Below are 15,000 nucleotides of genomic sequence, written 5' to 3'. Positions count from 1 at the left end.
TTTTGTGTTTTGGAATGTTCTTCCTATTCTTCAAAATTTAAGATAGTCACGAAGAACAGGAAAGAAAGGATGTAAGACCGCGTGGAAAGCAACGGTCACGTGCACTGAGCTCCAAGATGCACAGGTTATATGCGACATAACGTCGTTTACGTAACTAAGAGAGGTACTCGTATGCAAGGAGGGATTATATGACGGTCACGTAATCGGGATCTTTGGTATTATAATAATTATACCATGATTATATTAACTATGTTATTATATTTAGAAATATTTTCATTTTGTGATTACAACAAATAGAAAATCGCACGCACGCGCATGCATATATATGTTGGATTTTATTTTATTTTCATTTTCATTTTTATTTTATATATATATATATATATATATATATATATATATATATATAGTAAAAAAACAAAGATATTTCAAAATATTTAATTTATTTTTTATTTTAATTATTATATATGAAATATATATATATATATAAATTTTTTATTTGAATTTTATATGTGTATCATATATAATTTTATATATATATATATATATATATAAATTAAAATTTTATTATAATTTTATTATATATAAAGTAAAATATAAGACCAAATAAAATGAAGTATGTGAGATTTTACATTTTTTGTAATCAAATATATATATGTATATATATATATTTACACGGTGTTTCTTTGGGGTACTAGAATATTTTTATACGATCTAAAAAATCAATGCAATTCGAATTAATTTTGATATTAACTTTATTTCAATTACAAAGGAATAAAAGTTCGTTGATAAAATACGCGTTGATAAAATTTTTATTCACATAGATATGAGAATTTGTTATGACAAAGAATGAAGAGATTCGGTGAGAAGAAATGCAACTACGTCAAGGATCCTTTTGTTAATAGTCTTTTTTTCTTTTCTTCTCACGTACATTAATCCATTAATCCACGATTCCATGAATCCGTTAATTCAAACATCTACATTTACATATATGCGTTCATTCATACATATGTACATATATATATACGTACATTTATATTTTTCTTCCGCGCTGGTTAAATGCATAGGAAAAAAAAGCCGTGTGAAATTTCCTTAGGTACTACTCGATCCATACCAACAACATAACAATGCTTATTTTGCATGTTTCCCTACACTTACTACGAAACGAACCGTTAGAGAACGGGGGAGGAGTCAACTATACAATTGCGAAGAAATCTCCAGTCGAGATGAAAGTGCTTCGTCATGAAAACTCCTTTCTAGCCTAGAGGCTCCTTAAAAGCACGTCATCCTCACAACTACGATTTTTATATAGCCTGTCATATTCTTGATATTAAAATCTTTCTTCTTATGTTCTTCTTTCAGAATCGTATTCGAAAGAATAGAGAATGAGAAAATGTTCCTTATAATATATTACTTCATTTTTCTTATTTTTTTTTTTTTTTTATCTTCGCGTTATATAATCACCCGTACATATAGGGTAATAAAAAGAGTTTGATTTGAGATAAGAGAAGAAAAGAATTGGTATAACGTTTTATATATCTCTCGTATTTTTCATTAACATCAGTCGGTAATATAGATTCGAATGTGTAATATTTCATTATCATTGGTCGAGATTAGTGAAGTAATGATGGTAAAGAAAATTTCATAACTCGATCGATGCGGAAGAATTTTTTTTTTTTTAATTCGATGATTATTATACAGAGTATTTTTTTCCCCATAATTATTAATGTTAATGTAAAAAAAAAAAAAAAAGAAAAAAAAATTAATATTAAAAATTATCTATATAATATTTATTTTTTGTCGAGAGACAAAGATTTTTTTCAAAACTTCTTTTTCATATGGTAATGGACATCTATTTTACCGATGTATCGATTATTCGTTCAACGAAGTCAAAAGAGGGCGCAGTGTTTCATGTTTTAATCTGGAATTTTTTTTTCCTTTTTCCTTTTTTTTTTTCTATTTTTTATTTTTTTACAACCTTATCCCTCGAAAAGAGGAAAACGTAAACTTCGTTATCGTTCATCGTAATTACAGTTCTCGTCATAGAAAACTTTCCAGTAGTTTCGTAAGCAATATAATAAATAAATGGAATCATCTATACTAATCGTGGATATGATGAAACATTTTTCCAGCATCGAGCTGAACATATATATTTATTATATATATATATATATTTTTTTTTCTTTTTTTCTTTTTTCCTTTTCTTTTCTCTTCTTTTTTCTTTAATTCCTTTTAATTACTTTTTTAATTCCATAAGCGCAATAATATACGTTATATGTAATTTATTTAAACGTGAAAATAATTATATCGAAAATAATAGATGTAATAATAAATATCATTTTCTCTCTTATATATTCGTTATATCCGATATCACTTTGGTGCAATGCATATATCAGTACGTTAATAAAAGTTAATCGGATACTATTATGTTCTCCCCCTTGTTCCTTTAGGCTGCATTGTCCGTGTACGTATCTTTCATTAGACGTTTACGTATCTTCCTTGACCAAAATGTCAGGATGTCGTTTTTACGATAAGATTATTTCCGTGGTAAATGATAGGTCCAATTCATGATAGGATTTGTCTGCTTACTCATCTGTTTGTTGCATTTGAATTTTTTCGACAAACTTGATTATATTTTTTTTCACATCTCTCTTTTGTTACGTCTCTCTCTACGTATATACGTATATGCATACTTCTTTAATACGATTTTTAACGTCAATTTTTTTTTTTTCAACACATTTTCCGTAGATTTATGATTTTTTTCGTCCGTTTTTTTCCTTTAAATACTTTATGTGAGTTGAGAAAAATTAGAGCGAAATTAAATTAATAATCAAATATGTGTACTATCATTTCATAACCTAACTTTTTACGGCATGTATTGTTGAACTTTGGTAACAGAGAATGTAATATTTTATAAATCGTAATAAAGCTCGTTAAATTTTAGTCTCTTAGCTAGATTGAAACTGTCTGGTTTCAGTTAAAAAAAAAAAAAAAGAAAAAAAAAGCGGGGAACGAAATAAGAAAAGAAAAGGAAACATCAAATATGACTTTTTTCTTTTCTTCGTAAAATGTATCGTAACTTACAAAAGCCATTTCTATTAATTTTCTGAAGGAAATAAGTACAAATGGCTTTTTAACGTTTACTTTTAGAAGTCGTTATAAACAATGATTCATCATTTTTTCCCATGATCTTTCTGATCCTATACTTTTTTACTTCTTCTTTCTTTTTGCTTACTTTTTTAATTTTTCTTTTATTTTTTTTTTCTTTTCGTCGAACTTTTTCAAATTATAAAGAAAATAAATGTATTTATACATAGGGAGAAGAATAAAACAAAAAGTAACGAACTCGAATGTTTTCTAATCTCTTTGTACGATATATATATATATATATATATATATATATGTATATATATGTAGATATATATGTATGCATGTATGTTTCATACAGGATGTAAAATTAAAAAAAGTAACGAACTCAAGTATTTTCTAACCTCTTTGTACGATATATATATATATATATATATATATATATATATATATATATATGAACATATTCATTCAGGGTATCAAATTAAAAAAATAAACATACTATCTATAATATTTTTTAATTTTTTCGTATGAGATAAAAAGAAAACATAAAACAAAAAGAAAAGAAAAGAAGTACGCATTCATATATATTATAGTTTTAAAACAATATCAAAACAGTATGGAAATATAAATATTTTTCGAATTTGAGGGAAGAAAAAAAAAAAGAAATTGCAATTTTATAAATCAAACGATTTCGATCTATTGGGCCGTATCCGGTCACTGATCCGAATAATCAAGGTGCTATATTATTACTATCTTGAAAGAGAAAAACACGCTTGGATCTAATATCAGGAAAAAGTTTGGCGGAGATAAATGCCGCCGCGTTCGATCTTGGCACGCATTCAAAACTTCCTTTCGAAATGTCGTGTTGCCGCGATTTGACTCCGGTCACGTGACTTTTTCGCGAAAACTTTCATGTAAATATCTTTCATCGAATTGATTCGATCACTTTTAAAGTAATCGAAAGATTCTCTCTCTCTTTCTCTCTTTCTCTCTCTCTCTCTCTCTCTTTCTCTCTCTCTCTCTCTCTCTCTCTCTCTCTCTCTCTCTCTCTCTCGCTCTCGCTCTCTCTTAAATCTCGTTATAAACTCTGCTGCCACAGTTTGAGTTTAATTATTATTAATAAGAAAAAGAAAAAAAAAAGAAAAGAAAAGAAAAGAATAGAAAAGGGAGAAGAAGATAGTGAAGTAAGTGAAAAATATTTTCAATCGAAAGAAACTTCGATCATTAAATCTATTAATTTTTCTTAATAGCAAATGTATAATATATACAGTTTGGGTCGAGTGATTTAAACCTCGTTTTTAGACGAGTCAAAAGTTTCTAGGTAATATTAAATATCAATTGTTACTATATTTCGAGATTATTTGAGCTATTTTTTTTTCTTTTGCTTTTTTGTTTTTTTTTTTTTCTTTTTTTTTTTTTGTTTCCTCAGATCGTAAAATCGCAAAGCGAGCTTGCTGCAAGCTTTAAAAAAGGGTCACGAAAAAGAGGGATCTATTTTTAAAAAAAAGCGTCTAGAAACTTTTGGGTCAATACAAAAAACTTTTGTTCCATCCTGTAGTTATCACGAAACAAAAAAATGTTTTTCGTTTGTTATTTATTTATATATATATATATATATATTTTTTTTTTTTTTTTTTTTTTTTTTAACAAACGAATTTATCAGTCTTTTCATTATTATTATTCTTCCAGCCCTCCCTCTTATTTTTTTTTCTTTTTTTTTGTTGAAATGTGTACTTTCGATAAAATGAATGCATTATTTTGTAGATGCTATTGTCATTGATAAAATCGTCGATAAATATACGACGTATTATTCAATATTATCAGCCAAAGAATATATTACAATGGTATTTAGATTTAATATCTTAGAAAGATAATTTGGCAACGTTGCCCTTCCCTTTCCTAATTCCCGAGGTAACATACGAAACATAACATGTTTAGAGGTAGGATTATTTGAACAGATCCTTACCGTACGTGGATCTGTACGGATAAATAGATACGTTGAGAATAGTTTTTCACATTTAATCCGAAGTACAGTGCTCAGACTAGATCTTACTTAATTATCCGTTCAATTAATAATCTATCTTACGAACTTCATCGATAGATCATTTCGATCATATTTTATATTATTTATTTCAATATATCGGCTCGAATATACCTCTGCATATATATGCATATATATATATATATATATATATATATATATAAAGAAAATTAAAAAAAATAAATTAATAAATAAATAAAAATAAAAAAAGAAAAAATATAAAAAAAATAAAAAATGAGAAAAAATAATTCGCGTAAAAATATATATAATTTATTAAATTAAATTTTATTTATATATAATTAATATTAATTTGGAGAAATAATTTAATATATATATTCTTTTGTGTATTTGATTGACAGTGTCGCGGATTTATTTATCTTTCTCTTTTTTCTTTCTCTCTCTCTCTCTCTCTATCTGTCGATGTATATGTGGTGTGTACACACACACACACACACACACACATGTATATATATATACATTGAAACGATACGATAAAACGTTATAACTATATTTATACGTGAATAGTTTGCGCGTGGAACGATCACGTGTGAAGTAGGTTGTGTTGTGTTGTGTATTGTGTTCTCTCGTGGCTTTATTTGAATAAAGTGATGGCACCGAAATCGTATGATGTTCAACCACGATGCAAGAAGGAAGAAGAAAAGAAAAATGTTTGCTGGATCAAGCAACAACGATGGTACCCGTTCTCGTTATTTAGTATTTTTCATATTAAACGAAAAGATCTCAAGAATAAGGTAATACATTTATTATTTTATTATTTATTTATATATATATATTTTTTTTTTCTTTTATGTATACGTATTTACATTATTTTTCGAAATTACATGAATATTGTGTTATTTTATGTTATAGCTTTTTTTTTTTCCTTTCTTTTTGTTTTTTACTGTAAGAATAGGAATATTTTGTAGAATCTGAAACAAATTAACTTGAAATATTTCGAAAGATTAATTTTGAAAAATATTTCGAAAGAGTGATTTTGAAAAATCTGAGCAAATTTTGTTGAATGTTAATACAATACATTTTATACAAAACAGTATTACAATACGATTTTGAATGTGCGAAAGTCAAAAAAATGTTTTGACTTTAAGATTCCTTTAGATTTTCTTTTTAAAATTATATGTTGCAAAAATATATCCATTGAAAAGAATTGTTTCCTACGATGAGTAACGAGAGGAAAAAAAAGAAGTGCGTTTAGGTATGTACATATTCACGTATTATATATGTACATCAACTAAAAGGAAGTTAGCACATCGAACCAATAACCGGCCGATCTACTTCGCGTTATGTTGATGAATGACGTGAGTCACGTCGTTAAGACTAATCCAAAGATTATGCCAGGAAATTTACTACAAAACACACATACACATTATATATTATATATATTAATATATATATATACATATACACACACACACACGCGCGCGCACAAGAAAAACACAGCTGGTTGCGATTAGAATGATTTTCATTGTAATCGTTAGCATTACGTGTCTTGTGTGTCAGGTGATATAAAAGAGAGAGAGAGAGAGAGAGAGAGAGAGAGAGAGAAAAGAGAGAAACACAATAAATTCTTATTTTTCAGGATATTTAAATTCGTTTATCGAATTTCTCGAACTATGCCGATGTGTGGACCATTTTTTTTTGCCTTTTTTTTTTTTTTTCTTTTTTATTTGCCTCCAATAGAGAAGCTTTTCTTAAACTGCGATAATTATAATCGGTGTCGTTGATAGTTCGCTGAAGGATGATAAAATAATCGGCCAAGTTTTTAGTTCGCCTGTTTTTATCATTTCTTTGCAGCCGTAGAACACAACAAATTGCGATTTGAAATGCGAATGATACATCAATGCATATGTATCCCATGTATACTTGTGTATATGTGTACGTACGTATTTGTGCCTTCTCTTTGTTCTTCGTGGGAAGTTGAAGAGATTAGGAAAAAAAAAAAAAGAAAAGAAAGAAGAAAGAAAGAATGACCCAGTATAATATCTAGATCGTTCATTTTAAATTATACAAATGCATAAATTTTATGTACGAAACAATGGAGCTGTTTTGAAAATTTAATGACCTCACTTTTCCTCCTCCTTCTCCTCCTCGATCTTCCTCGAACATGAAAAAAGAAAAGAAAAAAAAAAAGGAAAAAGAGAGAAAAAAGAAGATAAGAAATCGTAGCAATAAAATGTAACGGTCAAATTTAAAAATTGTTCTCCCGCGTAAAAAAAAAAAAGAAAAAAAGAAAGGAAAAGAAAAAAATAAGATAAGAAAAATAAAAACAATAAAGGAAGAAAGAAAAAAAGAGAAAAAAAGAAGAGAAGAAAATAAAGAGAGGAAAGAAAAAAAGCAAGAAATAGGTTGACCGTTATCGATGGTATCTTTTGAACTGTTCGGAAGGGCACATTTTTCTCAATCGAGTCTCCGATCGTAAAGAGACTCAGAAGAAGAGAACCGTTCACCGGTGTGCAAAAGGGAGTTCTCTCGGCTCATGCTTCGCTTTCAAGCACGGTACATTCTTTCCGCGGCCGTTGCTACACACACACACACATATATATATATATACACATACATACATATATACAACATAGATGCACGTAGCCGCACTTATAAGCACGTATAAGCAGAAATCGCAAGAATATATATATATGTGTGTGTGTGTATGTTATGTAGTATATGTCTATATCTATACCTCGGTTCAAATACAGTCTTTCTCTCGTCCGGTTGAAGTTCGTGGCGCGTCCACAACGAGGCGCCAGGGCGCATGTTCAGTAAAGAAATGACTATCGTTGTACGTTGAAAGAACGACAGTCGCGCGCCGACCACGCATGGATGCGGTGTGTCGGGTGTTACGTTAGATGAATTTATCTTTTCTATATATATATATATTTCTTTTTTCTTTCTCTCTCTGTCCACGCAAATTTTGTACTATAACATATTTCTATATTTATCGGTATAATGATATGAAATAAGAAATATTATCTCGTGACGTTATAATCTTATTTCTCGACGAAAAGAAGAACTTTTTTTTTTCTTTTTCTTTTTAATAAATCTCGTCAATTCTTCGTCGTTCATTCATATCTTTTTCTTTTTTCTTTTTCTTTTTTCTTTAAATATATTTTTCTGTTTCTTTTCTTTTTCTTTTTTTCTTTTCTTTTCTTTTCTTTTCTTTTGCTTTTTTTTTTTTTAACGCGAGTGTGAACATATAAATTGTATTATCAATATCGTATTACGTTTGTCATAAGTGATATAATATTAAATATCAATAGGATGAATGACATTTTTTTTTAATCAGTTGTGATTGATTCAGTGCGAGTAAATAAAATAAATAAATAAAGAAATGAATACATACGTAAAAGTACGTACATCGTGTGAAACGATCAATCGTGTTTCGTAGTATTTATCGTCTCGCGGGCAACTCTCTTTGAGTTAATCTCGACCAATAGGATTTCTCCGAGATCATCAATTTTCAATCAAACATTTTTAACGGTTTTACGTGTGTGTACGTATATATATATATATATATATAATATATATACATGATATATATACCAATCGTACATATAAGTAAATACATTTCGCCGGCGGTTTCTAGGAATATCTACGACTAATTCGAAGTTACCATCACATCATATATATATATATACACAAGTCCATCATAATTCTTCGAAGTAAAATCGTGTAACGTAGCACATCGATGATATGGTGGTTGTGTGTTTGCAGTGTGGCAAAATTCTTTTGTCGAATTAGCGGACAATAAGTGTGAGAAAAAGAAGAAAGATTTAATTGAAAGGAGAGGGAGAAGTCATTCGATGTTCGAAATTACATTGGAGAAATTTCATTGGAATGACCAATCAATTGACGGATGAAAAAGGAAGGAATTTGAAGAAAATAAAAGAAAAGAAAAAAAAAAGAAAAGAATATATAATAGGAAAGGATTAATAATGAATGTATAAAAAAAAAAAGAAAAAAAAAAAAGAAAAAAAAAAGAAAAAAAGAGGAAAAAGAAGGAATAAGAGAGAACGATGATCGTTAGTAAAGTTTTCTTTCTTTACTTTTTTTCTTTTTTCTTTTTACATCGGTATATCGCAATCGGTTTCAATGACGGGGTGATGACGATTTTCGTTCGTGAAAATTCGTAATTATTCGTGAAAATTCGAGAGATTTCGGATTTTCTTCGGGAAACGTGTGTGTATCGTACGAAGTTAGGTGAGAATAAGAATAAGAAGGGAAAGAAAAAAAAGAAGAAGAAGAATAAGGAAGAGGAGGAGGAAGAGGAGAAGACGGAGGTGGAGTAGGAGAATAAGGACATATAAAGGCAAGTTCGTTCTGGCGCTATAGGAATGATTTTCACCGGAAGGTCGGTCGACGCTCTCGACGAGGTACGCGGTAGCAGCGGCGTCGTCGTCCAGAGCGACGAGCGTCGCGACGTTAAAGCCGTCGCTATAGCAGCCGGTTGGTTCTCCAGTTTGCGCAGACCCGGCAAGAGGAACAAGAGATCCTGCCAAAAACAGGCCAAAAGTGCTTGGGACCTTACCACTTTATCTACGGTTAGATTATTTTCTTTTTCTCCTTATTCTTATAGTTAGAGTATATATTTGATCTTAACCATCTATATATCATTTTTAAAGTCATATATATATATATATGTATACGCATATATATGTGTGTATGTAGTAACAAAAAATAAATTAGAAAAAAGTTTCCATATATATATATATATATGTTTGTATGTATATATATTTGGAAATCTTTTTCTAATTTTTATTGTTTTTACGAAAAGTTCGTCCGTTCATATCCAAAAGTTAATATTTGCTTAATATAGGTTATATTAGATATATTATAGTATTATTATACAATAATATATGATTATACATAATATATATATATATAAACTGTAGATGGTTATGATATACTCTATGAAATATAATTATATAATATATAACTAATCAAGAGAGACAGACAATTATATAGTTATATATATATATTAGTCATGGTAAATAACTTATAACTTTTCCATGTTATATAATTAGCACTTTACAATTGGAGATAATAACAAAATTGGCCTCTAAGATGTTAACTAAAATAATTTAACTCAACTCAACTTAACTATAACCATAACCATAATCATAACCAATACATATTTTGCGTGTCTTTTTATTTTTTTATTTATTTATTTATTTCTTTTTATCAATTAATCGATTTTGAGGAAATAATTTCAATTTGAAGGAATTGCGAATAAAATCGGCAATCATCGAACTCTCTCGATAATCGAACTGAATCGAATCGAATGAAATCGAATAAAATCGAGTCGAATCGAATGGAATCTAATCGAAAGGAAACTGAACGAAGTAAATCCAAAAGCTCTGATAGTCGACCGATAATTGAAAGCTGGCCAAATATCGTTTCGTAAATAAATCCTACGTGATTAAGAACATTGTGCTCGTCTCTTGGTGTACCGGTATTGCTGTACCTATGGCTACGGCCACGGCTTACGGTTTACGGGTACGGGTTACGGGTACGGGTTACTATCAACTATGACGACGGCAAAATGCGTTCTACGGCGCCTTACGGAGACTTTGCCAAGGAGACAAATTTATTTCTAGGCGCGGCCGTCGGCTCGCAAGAAAGAGATCGTACGTACATACATACGTATATATATATATGTATGTATGTATGTATGTACGTACGTATGTACTTACTTACTTATTTACTTAGTTAACCTTACATATTTCTTCTTTTATCTTATTTTCGAATATATTTATTTTCAACATTTTCTTCATTATTTACCTGACATTTATCGTTTCTTTACTATTCACTTAAACTTTAAATAATAATTTTTCTGTTTGTTTAATATAATTTCTGATTCATTTTCTTTGTCATCGACTAAACTTCAATTAATTTATATGTATATATATATAGAGTATATTGTACAGTAACTCATATATGCACTATACTATACTATATATATATATATATATGTATATATATATATATATATATATATTTATATATTATGTAATATATATATATATAGATATATATATATAGAATATAATTAATATATTATTATTATATTTATATTAGATATATTATATATATTACATATATACATGTATATAATAAATAATAAATACTTATTTGAAGTTAAGTTGGTGATAAAGAAAAACTTAAATATTGTGTCTTCTTCATATATATGTGTTGTGTACACATCTTTATACGATAAGATATCGGTTAATTAATAATCTTATCATGATTAATAATAACGGAAAGAGAAGGGAAAAGAAGAAAAAAAGAAAAAAAAAAGAAGAAGAAAAAGAGGCATCATTCGTATACAACCGGAAGTTACTATTACGTAGTATATATTTATCTGATTGATCATCACACTTCCAATAGCTCAGATTGAAAGGAATTTATTTAATGTCGTCGTAATAAATAGAAGCCAACATCCAAGTTAAAAGATTTTGTCTAATTAATGATGGATCGTAATCGATCATACCTCTCTTGAACGACGACATTAATCGTCGTTATCATCAAATACTCTACCCCTCATGTTTATATATATATATATATATATATATGTATATGTATGTGTATGTATGTAATTTGTGTATGCGTATATATGTGGCTTGATTCAAACGTATATATAGAGTGTATGTGTAAGCAGGTATTTATGAGACTATTGATGTACTCATTTATGTATGTATGTATGTATGTATGTATGGATGCATGCATGCATGCATATATGAATAATGTGTCTAATATAATGCATGCATTATATAGAATGAAGAATGGAATCCAGATTCCCGATTTCGAAGGATACACAACATCAATCGATGTTATCCATCGTCTATAATGACAAGGACTACATGCTATACATAAATACTAAAGATTCATATCCGTATATAAATACGTATTATACAGATAGAGAAACGTTTATAGGATGGCATACGTACGCAAAATATGTATACACGCACATACACACGCATACACAATTGTGCGTGTGGTATGTGGCTATATATATATATATATATATATATATATATACATATATATATATACATATATATATATACATATACATATACATATGAGTACGTCATGAACGATAAATCGAAGTCTCGCTTTAACTCAAGTAGTAGTTCGTCGTACAGGGTTGCGTTTTATTTATAGATCGAATTCAGGATACACAAATGGCGCCTTACGCAAACCTACTTTCAATTCGATACAGTTCGAAACTATTTGCAATAATACGTACATTTTATGTGCAGCATAAATAATTGATGCAATATTTTTGTCCGGTTAATTTTTTCTTTTTCTCTCTCTCTCTTTCTCTCTCTCTCTTTCTCTCTCTCTCTCTTTCTCTCTCTCTCTTTCTCTCTCTCTCTCTTTCTCTCTCTCTCTTTCTGTTCTTTTTTTTTTTTCTTTTTTTAACCTTAAAAAATGCCAAAATGGTAAAAAGGGGGTTGGAGGGGGGATGAAGGAAGGAAAAAAAAGAAGTAAAAGAAAAGATAGATAAAATTGAATTAATAAATAAATATGAAATGGAAAAGTTTCTTTGCTGTTCGCCTAACTTCGGAAACACAACAAGGAAATAATTTTTTGTCTCGTAAATATTTCGATTCTTTGCAAACTATTTTTTATATATATATATATTATAAGGATAATTTTCCTTTTTTTTTTCTTTCTTTCTTTTTTTTTTTCTTTTTTTTTTTTTTTTTTTTTTTTTTTTTTTTTTTTTTATCAGTTATAAATTCATTCACCATCGTCTCTAAAATATTTTTTCGAATATTTATTTTCTCATTCACATATTATATTTATACATACATACATATATATATATATATATATATATATAAATTAAAAAGAAATGTATAAATAAATATTTATTTTTCATATTTATTTTTATAAAATTACTTTTGTAAAATTATTTTTAAAACTATGATCAATCAATTTTTGTATAATCAAGACACACACGTATATAAATTAATGAAACTATTCTATCTGGTCTACTTTTTGATCGATTATTCTATCATATATAATCATTATTATTAGTGCTATTATTATCATAACGTGACCGGTCGTCTTCCATTCTCGTGTGACCTTTTGCGACGTTGCAAACTTTTCTACTACTTCGCGATCCATTATCTTTTCCAGTTCCTCTCAAGGTCATCGCATGGCGAAACCCGCATTCATTGCATCAATATGATTTCTACGTACAAAATGCGTACTATGTATATAAGCGTACATATGCATTTACATATATATAATATGATTTATCGTCAGGACCTTGCGCTCTATGTACGTATAATTGAGAAAGAGAGAGGGGGGGGCAGAAGAGAGAGAGAGGGAGAGAGAGAGAGAGAGAGAGAAGGAAAAAGAAAAAAAAAGAAAGAAATATTTTTCATAATGTTTTTTATATTTGCGTAAATATTTTTAAAAAATTTTTTTGAGAAATTACGGTATATATACATATATATATATATTATATAAAAAAAAAATTAAAGAAATGAATAAATGAAAACGGCGTAATACCAGATCTTTGTTCTTAGTGATAAATATTGTATAAATGGATATTTATTCACATTTATTTACATAAAATATTTTTATAAAATATCTTTAAAACCATGACCAATTAATCTTTGTTATTATTATTAATAAAAAAGGAATTTTATTTTATATATATATATATATATATAAATAATTTAATAAAATATATGATAAAAATGAGGATATAAATATTTACAAACATTTTTTAGAAATGACAATAAATTCTTAATTAATAAAATGATTAATTATTTTATTTTAATAAAATACGCTTATAAAATATTTTTAAAAATATGTCCGATCAATCTTTGATTGATTAAAAAGGAGGAGAGAGAGAGAGAGAGAGAGAGAGAGAGAGGGAATTTTTAGACGATTGAAAGAGATGATCGACACTTCAAATTCGGCAAAAATTCTCTTCAAACTATTACATTAGTCAATAGTGATCTTTTTACGAAGCTTTTACGTTGATCGTGAACGATCACATAAAAGTAATGCTGCTTCTTCATCCTTGCGATTCGACAAATAAAAGTCTTCCTCGTGCGACCTTGTTTGCGCACCTTAGTGAAAATATTCCATCGAAGAGAATTCTCTCGTTTACTCGGTTGAGTGGCATCGATAGTCACGTAGAAAATTCATGACAGAGAGAAAGAAAGAGAGAGAGAGAGAGAGAGAGAGAGAGAGAGAGAGAGAGAGAGAGAGAGAGAGAGAGAGAGAGAGAGAAAGAAAGGTGTGCGCGTGTGTGTGTATGCATAGATGTTGCCTCTTACTCACGTGAGAACTCTGCATGATGATTTATATCGTTAGAACGAATCAGAGATGTCTGGATTCGTTTGAATACATGATTGATGACGTTGATAACGTTTTAAAGCAGTCAAATAGAATGTCTGTGAACAGGATGCATGTACGTGCGCGCGCGCTTGTGTTTGTGTGTATAGTATTTAATTTTTATTTTTTTATTTATTTTTTTTTTATTTTTTTTTTTTTTTTTATTTTCTTTTTCTTTTTTTTTTTCAATTATTCTATACGTGACAAAAAAGAAATATTTATCGACGGTCGGTAAACATTTTTCGTTTTAGCTCTTTGCTATAACAGCGTGGTTAATAACTCCGCAACCCTTATCTCTCTTATAATAATCTCAGATTATCTTTTAATAGACCTGGGGAATAATTTATCGAAGTTCTACAAGGGGAAAATCTATTTGTGTCGGAATTATTATGTAACCATAAAGTTCGTTCGTAAAGTAAAAATATCTTTGCACTTGTTATAATGTAAATGTAACATGTGCGATCGGCCCAGACAATATTTATTTTATTTCGATCTTT

At 28.6% G+C, this 15,000-nt stretch overlaps 1 protein-coding gene across 3 annotated transcripts in view; it reads left to right on the top strand.

The window, feature by feature from the left end:
• The window catches only part of step (cytohesin steppke), a 72,014-nt gene that overhangs the window by 11,484 nt on the left and 45,530 nt on the right, over window positions 1–15,000 (top strand). The window contains exons 1-2 of one of the 3 annotated variants that reach the window (XM_085656061.1): window positions 7,946–8,633; window positions 8,855–9,681. The exons of 1 other annotated variant lie outside the window; for it this stretch is intronic. In XM_085656061.1, coding sequence (XP_085512187.1) covers window positions 9,475–9,681 — 207 coding nt within the window. In that variant the 5' untranslated portion in view covers window positions 7,946–8,633; window positions 8,855–9,474. Of the gene's footprint in view, window positions 1–5,721; window positions 5,881–7,945; window positions 8,634–8,854; window positions 9,682–15,000 lie in introns of those variants that run through there. One more of the 3 variants, XM_035880377.2, reaches the window with a different exon arrangement.

Source organism: Vespa mandarinia, chromosome 3 (assembly GCF_050613455.1).
Source record: "Vespa mandarinia isolate Hongniang chromosome 3, ASM5061345v1, whole genome shotgun sequence".
NCBI classification, from domain to species: Eukaryota; Metazoa; Arthropoda; class Insecta; order Hymenoptera; family Vespidae; genus Vespa; species Vespa mandarinia.
This window is presented reverse-complemented; position numbering and strand designations above follow the sequence as displayed.